The following is a 17,482-nucleotide window of genomic DNA, read 5'->3' as shown; positions in this document are numbered from 1 at the left end:
ATTACAGCTTCAAATGCTTGGGCTCAAGCCATCCTTCCACCTCAGCCTCCCAAGTAGCTGAGACTACAGACCTATCGATTACTTTTGAGTACCCAAAATTTAACTAACAGCCTACTGTTGACTGGAAGCCAACCAATAACATAAAGATTGAATTCACATATATTTTGTATATGTACTATATATACATACTAAATATATTATCTTCTTATGATAAAGATAGAGAAAAGAAAATATTAGGAAAATTGTAAGAAGACAAAATACATTTACAGTAAGTTTATGTCATCTGTTAACAAAAATCATCTGCCTGAAACTGCAGCTACAGTTTTTTATGTATTTTATGGTATAGTAAATGATAAAATAGACTAGTATCTACATATATTTTGTACATTCAAGACATGCCTTTTTCTTAATTTTTTCTGTATTTGTAGGCTACACGGTTTGCTACAAATTTTTTCAAATTATTGCAAATCTGCAAAATTTTTTCTAATATATGTAATTAAATATATCTGTGTATAAATGGACCCATGCAATTCAAACCTGTTGTTCAAGAGTCAACTGTATATTTGTTGAAATTAGTAAGCCATAGTGCAAAAACTATGATATATCTTGATAAATCATTCTAATACTTCTTAAACTAGATTTTAGGACCACACTCTCACTCCTTCCCAAAGTTAACAGAGAAATTTCAAAGATGTAACATTTTTTACTGCTATCTGGTGTTAGTGATTGTGGACAATAAAACAAACTATGAGAAAAACTGTATGGTAAAAAGGAAAGAAGCAATAGTACCAGATATCCCAAAGTCTAATGTAGACGCTGTAAATAATAAGCTATCAGTCCCTGGAAGCTTGTTTACTCATTATAAAAAGGAGATTGAATACATTATTTGTAAGATTCCTTCTAACATCCACATTCTATGAACAAGACAAGTAATTCCTGGGAATTCATATGTATTCTCCAGCAGTCATTATGTGCTGTAATATTTAGAAAGAGAGTAATTATAGAAGGCCAAACAGAAATTTAATGTTGGTATCACTTATCACTAAACTAAAACACTAGAGCACTAGAGTTTTCTAAGCAGGGCTTTTTTGGTTTGTTTGTTCGTTTTTGGAGACATAGTCTCACTCTGGCGCCCGGGCTGGAGTGCAGTGGTGCAATCATGTCTCACTGTAACCTCAAACTTCTGGGCTCAAGCAATCCTTTTGCCTCAGTCTTCCAAGTAGCTGGGACTACAGCACATGCCACCATGCCCAGCTTATTTTTTTAAATATGTATTTTGTAGAGACAGAGTCTCGCTATGTTGTTCAGGCTGGTCTAGACCTCCTGGCCTCAAGAAATCCTCCCACTTCGGCCTCCCAAAGAGCTGGGATTACAGGTGTGAGCCACCATGCCCAGCCTTGGCAGGGTATTTTAAAACATTAGGGGTATCAGTAACCTCAGAGGAATAAAAAAAAAAACTACATTTGAAAACTATTGTCTTGATTATATACTTTTCAGTGATTCCAGAGTGAGGGAGCTACTCTCTTTAAAATCAAAGTAACTAAATATAACGAATTAATTTTTTCTAAATATTTTGCTACTGCAAAAGAGTTAGCACTAATTACAAAAAAAACATGCTCATAACAAAAGAAGTAAATATTGTTAGGGAGAACTTACATCTAAATCTACTTTAACTGTTTTAAAGAAATCATGAAGTTAAATTACCTCATCTATATTACATTCATGTTCTTTACAGAGAACTTCAATAATTCTTGTATCATTTTCTAGTTGTTTTGCTATCCGTGCACTCCTGTTCTGACCTCGCCTGGGTGTTCGAGGTGAACCATTAATGGGTATAACAGCTGTTTCTGTAAAAGTGGTAAATTAGATAAGAACAATTGTACATCCATCATATAAAATAATGAAGTATTCTAACTATAACTTAGGTCAAAAATAATCTTGGTAACATTCTACTACTTTTACTTATTAGGTTTCATTAGAAGGATAACAATTTCATCCATATCTACTACAAATTATGTACTAATATTAGTTTTTGCCATCCCTCTTCTACTCTGCTCTCAAAAAGAACTGTAAACTACAGTCTCATAAACAAATACAAAGAGAAGGCATGGAAATAGCCAACTTTCAAACTAAATCTAAGCGTAGTTTAGTCTGCAGGAGGAAAAAAAAGTTTTCTGTCCTAGAGTCTTAAAAATAATTGGCAAATATTTCTGAATTCAATTTCTAGACATAGCATAAAAACAATATTTTAAGTTTTAGTAAATTATGATGTCTTTAAAAGATAGGTATAAAATATATTATAGTAAATATAATAATATGATAATAAACTGTGATTTTAAAAAAATCTCCTGGATTATTTTCAGCATTCCCAATCCAAACTAAATACAGGTTCAGCTATTAAAAATATTACAGATGGCTGGGTGTGGTGGCTCACGCCTGTAATCCTAGCACTTTGGGAGGCCAAGGCAGGTGGATCACGAGGTCAGGAGTTCAAGACCAGCCTGGCCAACACGGTGAAACCCCGTCTCTACTAAAAATACAAAAATTAGCCAGGTGTGGTGGTGCATGCCCATAGTCCCAGCTACTCGGGAGGCTGAAGCAGGAGAATTGCTTGAACCCGGGAGGCAGAGTTTGCAGTGAGCTGAGATCGCGCCACTGCACTCCAGGCCTGGGCAACAGAGTGAGTGAGACTCTGCCTCAAAAAAAAAAAAAAAAAAATTACAGATGATTAAGTATAAAAAGTATGTATTGCCTCTAGATCCAATCAACAACTTACAAGAAATTGAGAGGACAGAAGAACATGTTAAACTATACCACAGAATATGATCAGCAAAAACCACACTGTGGAAAACTCAAGACAATCTGATTATTTAAAAAATAAATTACAAGGAAAAAAAGAAAGGATGGAAGAGAAACTTTTAAAAGAGTTTTTAAAACATGTCAACCAAACACAAAGTATAAATCTTATTTAGATTCTCATTCAGTCAAACTGTAAAAAAATTTTTAAATTATTTTTACAAGAAAATCTGAGCACTTTCTAGATATTCAGTAATATTAAGGAGTCACTATTTATTGATTTGTAGGTGTGATAACAAAGAGCACTGTAATTACGCTTTTTAAAAAGTATTTTTTAGAGATACATACTGAGATGTATAAGGATGAAATGGTATGCAAAGATGTGCTTCAAAATAATACAGCTGGGGGAACTGAGCAGGTGATGGGGCTACAGATTAACTGTAAGTTATCTGTTGAAGTTACATGATAAGTACATGGAGGCTTATTATACTACTATTTTTGTATTCATTTGAAATTCTCTACAACAAAAATTAACTAAGAGTTACCATATTCAGTCAGTTCAATAATACCCCATGCTGATTTCTCTTTAACAGAGCACTTAGAGAATTCACATGTACATTTGAATTATCCAAAAGAACAAAGATTGTCAACCTAAAGTAACTTGCAACATCAACTTATTAAAGTTATAACATTGAAAAAAGTGGGGAAAGGGTATATAAAGGAAATTTATAAAATTTGGGAGAAAATTTGAAGTATATTTGTTTTCTATATAGAATTTTTTTATTTCTTTCTTTGCATGTGGTTTCTGCTAAATGAAGGTTTCTGCCTTCTCTGCCAAACCATGTTCAACACATCTTCAAAATTCTGCTCCATACTTCATTTTTCCACTAAATTCTTGTTCACAAAGTTTAATGAGCCTTCATCCTTCCATCCATTTCAACAACACTTTGAAACTTCCATGTTATCTATTATTTTTAGCATTAATACTTTCATCATTTCAGAAGCAAGGAATTAGTCTGACCTTAGGTAAGTTTACATTTTTCTGTATATAATAATATAATAAGTGACTTTGAAATCCTACTCTTGAAGCCATGAAAGGAAGCAATTCTAGGCTAAAAGGAATATACCTTACTCATACTTCCTTAATGCTATCTAATTATATTAGCAAGTTATTTTTATTTAAATATACTTCCCATCTCATCACTCATCACCCACTGAAATAGTATGAGTTATAGCTTATATACAAAAAAATACATAGTTATTACAACATCCAATAGTAATAAAAACTTAGTTAAGCTGTTCCCTTAGAATAGGCCACTCTTCCCCATGCAATTTCATTCATATCTTTTTCTTGTTTCTTGCTTTTCTTCACTGGGAATGCCCTCCCCCAACACTTTACTGAGAATGCCTTTCCCCAATCCTAACCACTCTTCCATGTTAATTTCAAATACTACTTCTTTTATATGGTATTCTTTGGTCTTCCACAGCTGGAAAAACTTTCTTGTCTCCCAAACCTCCATTTGTTGTATTTTGACCCAAACCACTTTCTACCATATACTCTAATCATTTGTTTCCATGTCTTATCTTTCCTTCTATAACTTACACTACTTATGGGCAAAGTCCATGTCTGATTTATTTTTTATCATCCTGTCAGCCTTAGAACCATGTTTGGTACCCACTAGACATTCAATAAGCAACTGCTGAATGAGAAAGTAAAAGGGGCATAAATTAAATACTTACTATATGGTTCTTTGAGCAACACGGGAGGTGAGAGTTTAATAAAATAGTCAAGGACACATAGCATTAACTGAAATGAAATCACCAGATCATCTTCCATTTGTAATACTTCCCCTGAAAAAAAAATGTACATTTTTAAAGAAAGTTAGAGATTCAGATCTTTGTATGAGAGAAAATCGCAGGGTAGAGTATATCCATAAATTTATTCATTCAACAATCACTATCAGCATGGTAAAGATTTTCTTTCTTTTTTTTGTAAAAAAAAAAAAAAATCTGTTTTAAAAGGTATAAAATATGTAAAATAGAAATATGTAAAGTTATGGAATTATAAATCAAGTGTTAAGTCTACTCTGAGAATTTTACATTTAAGTATTTCTAATTAATTCTTTATGTCTAAAATCATTATAAATTTTGCTTTTTAAATTTATTTCTAATTTTAAGAACTATAGAATGTATTACTCCAGAGAAAGATTTTGAAGTATGATAAATGCTAATCTTTAATTCTAATTTTATAAATATTTTATTTATATTTGTATAATAAATATTTTATTATAATTAGAATTCAAATTTTTAATTCCAATTTTATAAGTATATTTATTATATAAAATTACTAAGTTTATTAGAATTTATTCTAATTCCAATGATTCAATTAATTCTCATTATCTAAAAATTTAAAATAATTATTTTATTTATAAAATTATGATTTTATTCCAATTATTTATATCTAAACCTTACATATTTTTAATTTCAACCCCTCTAAAATCTTACAATAACCAAAACCATTAAGAGATAACAAAATTAGTATATAAATTTAAAGTCATCTATAAAATAATTGTTCACCATAAAATCTTTAAAGTTATTAGAATATATATACAACTAGATGGCTGTGAGAAAATAAATGCATATAACAGATACCTAAGAAAACAAATAGTGTAGCTACATAAAATATACAAATCATGATAAAACACAGCTATTACAAATTTGCTTATGGCTCCATGTCATACATTATTTTTAAAAGAGAAGTTCAATTTGATTCACTTTCTATTTTCTGAGTATCTCACTGCTAAACCAGTAATAATCTCAGCAAACACTGGATGTGCAGAAACTTTGTGAGAAAACAGATAACGTTGCATCTTTATAGGTTTTCTAGATACAATGGTATGGTGCAAAAAATATGTCTGCAATATATTCACAAATAAGTTATTTTAAAATACCATAGTGGTAAAGAACGATATCAAGGATTTCTAGGTAAAAACGGTGAAGTCAGATGAAAGAATCTCTCTGAAGTACATTCTTTTGCTTTCATTTTATTAGGTATTAAAGTGCTGGTACCAATATCAAATGAGAGACTGACTGAGCGAGACTAACTCAAACGGTATCCTCATCTTTTGCCTCTCTGACTTGGAGGGAGAAATTGCTGATAAGAGAAGAGTAAAATGGAGGAAGTAAACAACTATAGCTTATTTTTCTGACAACACAGAGACTCTAGCATACTGTGTTGAACTGGGGACAATTTGAATCCCAAAACAATCCTGCTATAGAAAAAAGATAAAACTGCCACTAGAAGTGTTCTGTTATAAAGTTCATTCTAACAAAAACTCAGAACAACGGCTTGTATCATTACAGTTGAATTATCTACTTTCTCCCTTACCTCCTGACTAAAAGCAGATATAATAAAAATGCCTGCTCCCATACCATAGCTCTTTGGGGAACATAAACAAGTCACAGATTAAGTGCAGAGTGAAGGGATATTCACTCACATTAAATCAGAGAAAACAGAACATCAAATCAGGGTTACACATATACAGTCCCAGCAATACGAGGGGGAAAAGCACAGTGATTATGTAAACATAGAAAATCAAAAAAGAATCACAACATAAGAAGGGGAAAAAAATCAGACAGAGAACCCAATCTGAAAGATAATCTAAAAGAAGAAAATGCCCTATGAGTGCTTGCACGAAGAACTTAACCAGCTGAGGCTGATTTGAGTGATAACTCCAGTTCTCCCACATGGGTCAGCCTAGTGGTCAATTAAACTCTCTCTACTGCAATGCCACAATCTTGGTGGATTGATTTTGTCTGTGCAGCCAGCAGGAAGAACCCATTGGGGGATTACACTTTCCCTTTACATTCCTTATCGCAAATGTAGTTAAGTATTTCTGTGATTGTTCATTTAATGTCTATCTCCCTTACTTGACTGTAAGTTCTAGCTGAGCAGGGAACATATATATCTTCCACCACTTTAACCTAGCATGTAATATCATGCTTGAGACATTGTAAATTCTAATAAATAACTAATTGTTGAATCAATAAATAAATGGTAATATTGAAGCTTCTCCTGATCATCATCTTACCCTCTCTGATGCACAACCATGACCTTTAGTCACCTGTAATGTACTATATGAAATGTAAACGTGCCTCTGAGATAAGAGGGTAGCATCACCATCACCACCTCATAGCTTTTACTTGGCAGCCATCACATCACTAAGTGTACCCCTCCCTGTAGAGACCTGATGCTAATCTAGAGTCCTTCTTAACACAATGGGCCGGGAAGCCACTAGCAATTGATCTGGGTTAGCAGGAGGGTTAAAATCCATTTGCTATTCTCAATATATTTGTTTAGTGATCCAAATACATATTATTGAATAATTCGTCTATTATAAATCCAATTCAATAAAAATGTATCATAAAAAGGAAATTAATGAGCAAATTATATAAAAGGAAGGAACTAGACAAGCTAAGAAAAAAGATGAGGACCAAATAACACCATTACAAAAATAGTTTAGCTCAAAATGGAAAAAATGCTTGAGATAAAAACAGCCAATATGTAAGAAAAAGATTTAAAAATTCAGAATAATATGAGAGAAGACAATAAATAGGGAGAATAAAAGCAATCCAACATAAGAAAATGTTCCCAAAATACAATGGTATAGAACAACCTAGCTGAATAGAATATTTTTAAATAGAGTATGTTAAGATTTTCTAAAATGAACAGCAGAACCTTCAGTTTAAAAAGGGATACGGTGTTCCAAAAAAAAAAGCTAATACAGAATAACAAAATCAAGAAATATTATCCTGTTTAAGGTATTAAACCTCAAATTAAAAAAAAAATTCTTCAGGAAGTAAATGAGGAGCGGAATTACGCTAGTCTCAGCTTTCTCAACAGCAATGTTCAATGCCAGAAAATATTGTCCTTAGGGAAACAAAATATGACTCAAGAATAGAATACATGACAAAGCTGTCCTTCAAGTATAAAAGCTATAGACATGATTCCTAAACATGTCAAACATAAAGAACATGGAACCAAAAAGCATATTTTTAAAAACCTGTTGATTGTAAAATACAGCCAGCTAAGAGATGAATAAAAATAAAGAACTGAGAAATGGAGAAACTATGATATAGGAGTTATGATAACCTTAGAATCCATTTAAATACAGAACTGAGACTAACCAAATGCAATAATTATAGTGACAAAATAGAATTTAAATGTTATAATACTTGATAATGTCAGAACAATAAAATGGACTAATCTGAAAATGGAGAGGGGGAGGCACCAGGAAGAGTGAAGATAGTAACCTTCTTCAAACCAGATTAATGTATATTGCTTTAAATAAAAACACAAACTTAAATAAAATAAAGATTGTAACCTCTTAATTTTTTCACATTTTTTCATAATCTTAGAGAAATAATTTTAGAAATAATATTACTTAAAGTGACAAAATACTTATCTAAATTTAAGCAATTCCTTCCATTTCTCTCTTTCTTCTATAAAATTTCAGTGAAATTAATTTTTATATTTTAAAGGTAGCACTGTAATATGAACCTAGTTTTAGAAAATTATATTCGTGAATGCACTCAACTACCCATCTTTTTAATCAAAATGTATATATGAAGATATCTGGAATGACAATTACATAATTTTTTAAATTTTAATTTTTGTGGGTACATAGTACATATATTTACGGGGTATGTGAGATGTTTTGATACAGGCATGCACTGTGAAATAAGCACATTATGGAGAATGGGGTATCCATCTCCTCAAGCATTTATCCTTTGAGTTACAAACAATCCAATTACACTCTTTAAGTTATTTTAAAATGTACAATTAAGGTATTATTGACTAAAGTCACCCTGCTGTGCTATAAAGTCTTATTCATTTTTTCTATGTTTGTGGACCCATTAACCATCCCCACCTCTCCCAAACCTCCACCACCCTTCCCAGCCTCTGGTAACCATCCTTCTACTCTCTAGGTCCATGAGTTCAGATTTGATTTTTAGATCTCACAAATAAATGAGAATATGTGATGTTTGTCTTTCTGTACCTGGCTTATTTCATTTAACATAATGATCTCCAGGTCCATCTATGTTGTCACAAATGACTAGACCTTGTTCTTTTTTATGGCTGAATAGTACTCCATTGTGTATATGTACCATATTTTCTTTATCCATTCATCTGTTGATGGACACTTAGGTTGCTTTCAAATCTTAGCTATTGTAAACAGTGCTGCAACAAACATAGGAGTGCAGATACCTCTTTGATATACTGACTTCCTTTCGTTGGGTATATACCTGGTAGTGGGATTGTTGGATAATATGGTAGCTCAATTTTTAATTTTTTTGAGAAACCTCCAAACTGTTCCCCATAGTAGTTGTACTAATTTACATTCCCACCAACAGTGTACGGGGGTTCTCTTTTCTCCACATCCTAGCCAGCATTTGTTATTGCCTGTCTTTTGAATATCAGCCATTTTAACTGCAGTGAGATAAATACCTCATTGTAGTTTTGATTTGCATTTCTCTGATGATCACTGATGTTGAGCACCTTTTCATATGCCTGTTTGTCATTTGTATGTCTTCTTTTGAGAAATGTGTATTCAACTCTTTTGCCAATTTTTTTGTCAGATTATTAGATTTTTTCCCATAGAGTTGTTTGAGTTCCTTATATATTCTGGTTATTAATTGCTTGGGTAGTTTGCAAATATTTTTTCCATTCTGTGGGTTGTCTCTTCACTTAATTCATTGTATCCTTTGCTGTGTAGAAGCTTTTTAACTTGATATGATCTCGTTTGTCCATTTTTGCTTTGGTTGACTGTGTTTGTGAGGTATTGCTCAAGAAATTTTTGCCCAGACTGATGTCCTGGAGATTTTCCCCAATGTTTTCTTATAGCAGTTTCATAGTTTAAGGTCTTAGATTTAAGTCCTTAATCATTTTGATTTGATTTTTGTATATGGTGACAGATAGGGGTCTAGTTTCATTCTTCTGCATATGGATATCCAGTTTTCCCAGCACCATTTATTGAAGAGACCGTCTTTTCCCCAGCATATGTTCTTGGCCACTGTCAAAAATGAGTTCACTGTAGGCATGTGGATTTGTTTCTGGGCTCTCTGTTCTGTTCCACTGGTCTATGTATCTGCTTTTATGCCAGTACCATGCTGTTTTGGTTACTATAGCTCTGTAGTATAATTTGAAATCAAGCAACGTCATCTTTCTGCTTAGGATAGTTTTCGCTATTCTGGGTCTTTTGTAGTTCCATATAAATTTGAGGACTGTTTTTTCTATTTCTGTGAAGAATGTCATTGGTATTTTGATAGGAATTGCATTGAATCTATAGATTGCTTTGGGTAGTATGGACATTTTAACAATATTAATTCTTCCAATCCATGAACAACATAAAATATTTTTTCCATTTTTTTGGTGTGCTCTTCAATTTCTTTCATCAGTATTCTATGGTTTTCATCATAGAGATCTTTCACTTCTGTGGTTAATTCCTAGGCATTTTATTTTATGTGTGGCTATTGTAAATAGGACTACTTTTTAAATTTCTTTTTCACATTATTCACTGTTGGCATACAGAAACATTACTGATTTTTGTATGTTGATTTTCTATCCTTCAACTTTACTGAACATGTTTATTAGTTCTAATAGTTTTCTTGTGGAGTCTTTAGGTTCTTCCAAATATAAGATTGTATCAGCTGCAAACAAGGATAACTTGACTTCTTTCTTTCCAATCTGGATTCCCTTTATATCTTTTGTCTGACTACTCTATCTAGGACTTCCAGTACTATGCTGAATAACAGTGACGACAATGGACATCCTCGTCATGTTCTAGATCTTAGAGGAAAGGCTTTCAATTTTTCCCCATTAAGTATTATGCTAGCTGTGGGTCTGTTATATATGGCTTTTATTACGTTAAGGTATGTTCCTTCTATCCTCAGTTTTTTTAGGGTTTTGGGCATGAAGGATGCTGACTTTTATCAAATGCTTTTTCAGCATCAATTTAAATGATCATATGATTTTTGTCCTTCATTCTGTTGATATGACATACCATATTGATTTGTGTATGTTGAACCATCCTTGCATTGCAGGGATAAATCCCACTGCGACATAATGAATGATCTATCTAATGTATTATTGAATTCAGTTTGCTAGTGTTTTGTTGAAGATTTCTGTATCAATATTCCTCAGAAATACTGGCCTATAGTTTTCTTTTTTTAATGGGTCTTTATCTGGTTTTGGTATCAGGGTAATACAGGCCTTGTAGAATGAGTTTAGAAGTATTTCTTCCTAGTCTATTTTCCAGAATACTGTAAGTAGGATTGGTATTAGTTCTTCTTTAAATGTTTGGTACAATTCAGCAGTGAAGCCATCGGGTCCCAGGCTTTTCTTTACTAGGAGACTTTATTATGGCTTCAATCTCATTACTTGTTATTGGTCTGTTCAGGTTTTGGATTTCTTCCTGGTTCAATCTTGGTAAGTTGTACATGTCTAGGAATTTGCCCATTTCTTCTATATTTTCCAGTTTATTGGCATATAGTTGCTTATAGAAGCCACTAATGATACTTTTAGTTTCTGCAGTATCAGCTGTAATGTCTCCTTTTTCATTTCTGATCTTATTTGTATCTTCTCTCTTTTTTCCTTAGTTAATCTAGCTAAAGGCTTGTCAATTTTGTTTAACTTTTTAAAAAAACACTTTGTTTCATTGATCTTTTGCAATTTTTTTCATTGCAATTTCATTTATTTCTGCTCGATCTTTCTTTTCTTCTACTAATTCTGGGTTTGATTTGCTCTTATTTTTGTACTTCTTTAAGATACAATGTTAGATTGTTTATTTGAGTTTTTCCTCTTTTTTTCACCTATAACTAACCCACAGCCAACATCATACTGAATGTGCAGAAGCTTGAAGCATTCCCTTTGAAAACTGGCACAAGACAAGGATGCCCTTTTTCACCACTCCTGTTCAACAAAGTATTGGAAGTCCTAATCAGAGCAATCAGGTGAGAGAAAGAAATGAAGGGCATCCAAATAGGAAGAGAGGGAGTCAAACTATCTCTGTGGCAGATGACATGATGCTATATCTAGAAAACCCCGTAGTCTTAGAGCCAAAAAGCTCCTTCAGCTGATCAACAACTTCAGCAAAGTTTCAGGATACAAAATCAATGTATAAAAATCACTAGTAGTTCTACACACCAACAAGAGCCAAGCTGAGAGCCAAATCAGAAAGGCAATCCCATTAAAAATTGCCACAAAAAGAATACATAGGAATACAACTAACCAGGGAGGTGAAAGCTCTCTACAACAAGAATTTCAAAACACTGCTCAAAGCAATCAGAGATGACACAAACACATGGAAAAACATCCCATGCTCATGGATAGGAAGAATAAATATCATTAAAATGGCCATACTGCCCAAAAAAAATTACAGATTCAAGGCTATTCCTATCAAACTACCAATGACATTCTTCACAGAAATAAAAAAAAAAAACTATTTTAAAATTCAACTGGAACCAAAAAAGAGCCTGAATAGCCAAGGCAATCCTAAGCAAAAAGAACAAAGCTGGAGGCATCACATTATCCAACTTCAAACTATACTACAGGGCTACAGTAACCAAAACAGCATGTTACTGGTACAAAAAGAGGCACATTTTTTTCAGAATAATGTAAACCAATGGAACAGAATAGAGCACCCAGAAATAAGGTTGCACACCTAGGACCAGCTGATCTTTTTGACAAAGCTGACAAAAGCAAGCAATGGGGAAAAGACTCCCATTTCATTAACTGGTGCTAGGATAAGTGGCTAGCCATATGCAGAAGATTGAAGCTGGACCCATTCCTCACACCATATACAAAAATCAACTCAAGATGGATTGAAGATGGCCAGGCCAGGTGTGGTGGCTCATTCCTGTAATCCCAGCACTTTGGGAGGCTGAGGTGCATGGATCACCTGAGGTAGGGAGTTCAAGACCAGCCTGGCCAACATAGTAAAACCCCATCTCTAGTGAAAATACAAAAATTAGCCGGGCATGGTGGTGCACACCTGTAGTCCCAGTTACTCAGGAGGCTGAGGCAAGATAATCACTTAAACCCAGGAGGCAGAGGTTGCAGTGAGCCGAGATTGTGCCACTGCACTCCAGCCTGGGTGACAGAGTGAGACTCTGTCTCAAAAAAAAAAATAGATCCTAGACATAGGAACGGGCAAAGTCTTCATAATAAAGACACCAAAAGCAATCACAACAAAATCAAAAATTGACAAGTGGGATTGAATTAAACTCAAGAGCTTCTGCACAGCAAAAGAAACAATCAACAGAGTAAATGAACAACCTACAGAATGGGGAAAAATTTTGCAAACTATGCATCTGACAAAGGTTTAATATCCAGCATTTATAAGGAACTTAGACAAATTTGCAAGAGAAAAAAAACCAACCCCACTAAAAAGTGGGCAAGGCACATGAACAGACACTTTTCAAAAGAAGACATACATGCAGCCAATAAGCATATGAAAAAAAAGCTCCATATCACTGATCATTAGAGAAATGCAAGTCAAAACCACAATGAGATACCATCTCACACCAGTCAGAATAGCTATTACTATAAAGTCAAAAAATAACAGATACTGGTGAGGTTGCAAAGAAAAGAGAACACTTATACACTCTTGGTTGGGAGTGTAAATTAGTTCAAACATTGTAGAAAGCAGTCTGACAATTCCGCAAAGAGCTAAAAGCAGAACTACCCTTGGACCCAGCAATCCCATTATTGAGTACATACTCAAAGGAATAGAAATCATTCTACCATAAAGACAAAAGCACGTGAATGTTCACTGCAGCACTATCCACAAAAGCAAAGACATGGCATCAACCTAAATGCTCATCAATGACAGAATGGATAAAGAAAATGTGGTACATATATACCATGGAATTCTATGCAGCCCATAAAAAAGAATGAGATCATGTCCTTCACAGGAACATGGATGGAGCTGGAGGCTATTATCCTTAGCAAACTAATGCAGGAATAAAAAACTAAATACTACATGGCCTCACTTATAAGTGGGAGCTAAATGATGAAAACTGAAGAACACAAAGATGGAAACAACAGGCACTGGGGTCTACTTGAAGGTGGAAAGTGGGAAGAGGGAGAGGAACAGAAAAAATAGCTATTGGATACTGGGCTTAATTCCTGGGTGATGAAGTAAGCTGTACAACAAACCCCTGTGACACAAGTTTACCTATGTAACAAACCATCACATGTACCCCTGAACCTAAAAGTTTTTTTAAGAAAAGATGTTTTCCTCTTTTGGGATGTAGGCACTTACAGCTATAAACTTCCCTCTGTACTGCTTTTACTGTATCCCATAGGTTTTGGTTTGTTATGTTTCCATTATTTGTTTCAAAAAATTTTTTAATTTCCCTCTTAATTTCTTCATTGACCCATGGCCATTCAGGAGCATATTGTTTAATTTCCATGTATCTGTACAGTTTCCAAAATACCTTGTTATTAATTTCTAGTTTTATTCTATTGTGATCAGAGAATATGCTTGATATTATTTCATGCTTTTTTAATGTTTTAAGCCTAACACATGGTCTATCCTTGAGAATGATCAATATGCAGACAAGAAGAATATATAGTCTTGGATGAAATGTTCTGTAAATATCTATTAGATTCATATGGTCTATATAGTGCAGATTAAGTCTGATGTTTCTTTGTTGATTTTCTGTCTGGAAGATCTGTCCAATGCTGAAAGTGGGGTGTTGAAGTCTCCAGCTATTTCTATTGTATTGGGGCCTGTGTCTCTCTTTAGCTCTAATAATATTTGCTTTATATATCTGGGTGCTCCAGTATTAGTTGCATAAATATTTAACACTGTTATATCCTCTTGCTGAATTGACCCCTTTATCATTATATACTGACCTTCTTTGTCCTTACAGCTTTGTTCTTGAAATCTACTTTGTCTGATATAAGTATAGTGACCCCTGCTCTTATTTTGGTTTCTGTGGGCATGGAATATATTTTTCCATCCCTTTATTTTCAGTCGGTATGTGTCTTTATAGGCAAAGTGTGTTTCTTGTAGGAAACAGATCAAATGAGTCTTGTTTTTCCATCACTCAACCAGTCTGTGTCTTTTAATTAGAGACTTTAGTCCATTTATGTTCAACGTTATTATTGGTAAGTAAGGACTTACTCATGTCATTTTGTTATTTGTTTTCTGGTTGTTTTGTGGTCTTCTCTTCCTTCTTTCTTTCCTTTCTGACTTCCTTTAGTGAAAGTAGTTTTCTCTGATGATATGCTTTAGTTTCTTGGTTTTTATTTTTCATGTCTACATTGTATGTTTTTTGGTTTGAGGTTACTATGAGGCTTGCAAATACTATCTTATAACCCATTATTTCAACTGATAACAAGTTAACACTGTTTGCATAAACAAACAAAAATAATAAAAATTCTATACCTTAACTGCATCCCAATTATGTAATTTTAATGCCGATTATCCCTGGGTGGATTTTAGATAATTTTTCTTTGTGCTTTTGTGACCAAAATTATTTTATTTGAATTATTTATCATGAGCAAATATCATTTTTATGAAAACAGTAACATCATTATTCTTCAAAAAAAAGAAAGGGAGGGAAGATGGAATATTAGAAACAAAAATGAAATAAAGCATTTCCAAGGTTGTTTCTAGTACCAGAATTATAAGAACTTGCTAACAGTTAATAAGCCAAGCAGAGAATGAGGGAGGAGTACATTACTCAATAAAAATTGGGGAATTTAGTCCAAAGGAATGCCAATTTAATTATTACATTTGAAATATTAGCATTTAATAAATATAATGAACTTACCTTTAGCTAATAAAAATGTGATCCAAGAAACTTTTAGCACCAATGCAGAATTTATTTCAGTAGATATCCTATTAAACAAATAGAAAGCAGAAAAAAAACAGGAAAAATGTATCACTGAAAGAAAGTTTTCCAGATATATCTTTTGGGTGTTTCTTTTTGTGCATTAAAAAAAAAATGACCTTAGTTAAATGCATAATAGAATGCAGTCCATTTTAATTGCATAATTTACACCTGAGTTTATCTCTATTCATTTAATGTTTCTATGTCTTATAATTCTAAGATATGATATTTAGCCCACAGAATAGTATACATTCTTGACCATGAGAAGCTGCAAAAAAAAAAATTAAGAAAAAAAAGTATACATTTTGAAAGAAAAATTTTGTAACAGAAATACTGAATATTTCAATTCTAATATAAAAATATATAAAAGACATAGTATGTTATAACATACTTTGTTTCAAATTACCTTAATATTTTTTGCTCTTTTTTCTGATTAATTATCAACACTGTGAGCAGAAAAATGAAGGTTTGGATGACTTAATTTGCCAATTTAACACTTTGCCTTGATAATCTTTCCAGAGACATTCACTTGTTGGAATTAATAGATTGATATCAATTAATCAGTAAATATACAATTTCCCTTTATATTAATTATCTTCAATACTACTCCAATGAGGCAGAAAATCTCATGTACTACTCATTCTGTTTCCAAGAAAAAACTCTGGAGCTCTACATGGGCATACTGTTAGAGCATGCATTATACATTTAAAATAATCATTTGGAAATTTTAATACAGATTTTTACATTTATTCTCACACAGAAATTATGCTGATTATTAGTTAATAAAGTGCCTGTAACAGACCCTCAATAAAGATTTAGTCAATGAATTTGCATTTGTTGCATTTTTCTCAGAGTTGGTGATATGCTGTCCTGAATCAATTCCACCTTATTAGTTCTTCTTTGTAGTACAAGGCATGTATTTTATACTATTTTCTTTGTGAGAAGATAAATAATCTACACAGGACTTAAATCTATGGGCTTAATTTATGAAGTAGCCTGCTATAATCGATCAAACTAACCCTAACTATCAAGATGTTTGAGATTATTCCATAAAAATCTTTTTTTTTAAGTGAAAAATAACATTCTGTGAACTACTTACGAACTGCTGGGTTGTGTCAAATATATAAGTTCACATGTCCTGAAAAGAAAAACATTACGACTTTTTAACATTTTTTCGTAATTTAGAAGTCATAGTAGTTTTCTCATGCTTTATTCATCTTCTTTAAAGAAGTATATATTTAAAAAATATATATACAGCATTATAAAACAAAGTTCAAGTAGATTTTCCCAATTTATGACATCTCACATCACTGTAATATATAATTACAGTTAATCCTCTCAATTAGTCTTCAAAAAAAAGGTATAAATAAGATAGAAAACACCCAACTGATCCACCTAAGGTTAGTAAAGTTTACTCTTTAAATTATCTCATATGATTTGTCAATAAAAATTTTAAATCCCTTTTACAAAGTCCTGAGTGGTCTTTTGAGGCCAAATCCAACTGTTACTCCCTAGTTTAAAATCATTCAAGGAGTTTCCACTGCCTGCAGGGCAAAGCCCAAGATTACTACCAATCTGATCCCTTCTTACCTTTCAGCCATTAGCAATATCAAAGTACATCCTGATATCACTGCTTTGGCTTTGTACACATGCTAATCTCTAAGATGCTCGCTCCCAGTTCCCACTCATTTTGCTTGGTGAATTTCTATTTTTCCTGTAAACCCTATTCGGACATTGCCTTCTATGGTTTTTTCTCTGACCAAAATCACCACTATAGTTACCC

The 17,482-nt window shown here is 32.9% G+C and overlaps 2 protein-coding genes across 17 annotated transcripts in view; one reads left to right on the top strand and one right to left on the bottom strand.

The window, feature by feature from the left end:
* The window catches only part of LPAR6 (lysophosphatidic acid receptor 6), an 85,029-nt gene extending 78,804 nt beyond the window's left edge, over positions 1-6,225 (top strand). For 3 of the 6 annotated variants that reach the window (XR_010150688.1, XR_010150679.1, XM_054664922.2), the window contains one exon: positions 5,848-6,225. Coding sequence is in view for 2 of the 6 variants with exons in the window: in XM_054664922.2 (XP_054520897.1) it covers positions 5,848-5,900 (53 nt within the window). In the remaining 4 variants the exon portion in view is untranslated. Of the gene's footprint in view, positions 1-3,774; positions 3,823-5,847 lie in introns of all 6 variants that reach the window. The other 3 variants (XR_010150686.1, XR_010150687.1, XM_054664921.2) reach the window with 2 other exon arrangements.
* The window catches only part of RB1 (RB transcriptional corepressor 1), a 170,876-nt gene that overhangs the window by 109,905 nt on the left and 43,489 nt on the right, over positions 1-17,482 (bottom strand). For 6 of the 11 annotated variants that reach the window (XM_509777.6, XM_063792510.1, XM_063792514.1 and 3 more), the window contains 4 exons: positions 16,799-16,837; positions 15,640-15,707; positions 4,537-4,647; positions 1,705-1,847 (listed from right to left, as the gene is read on the bottom strand). In XM_509777.6, the coding sequence (XP_509777.3) occupies positions 1,705-1,847; positions 4,537-4,647; positions 15,640-15,707; positions 16,799-16,837 (361 nt within the window). The remainder of the gene's footprint in view (positions 1-1,704; positions 1,848-4,536; positions 4,648-15,639; positions 15,708-16,798; positions 16,838-17,482) is intronic. The other 5 variants (XM_063792508.1, XM_063792511.1, XM_063792515.1 and 2 more) reach the window with 1 other exon arrangement.

The sequence above is a fragment of the Pan troglodytes genome, chromosome 14 (genome assembly GCF_028858775.2).
Source record: "Pan troglodytes isolate AG18354 chromosome 14, NHGRI_mPanTro3-v2.0_pri, whole genome shotgun sequence".
Taxonomy (NCBI): Eukaryota; Metazoa; Chordata; class Mammalia; order Primates; family Hominidae; genus Pan; species Pan troglodytes.
This window is presented reverse-complemented; position numbering and strand designations above follow the sequence as displayed.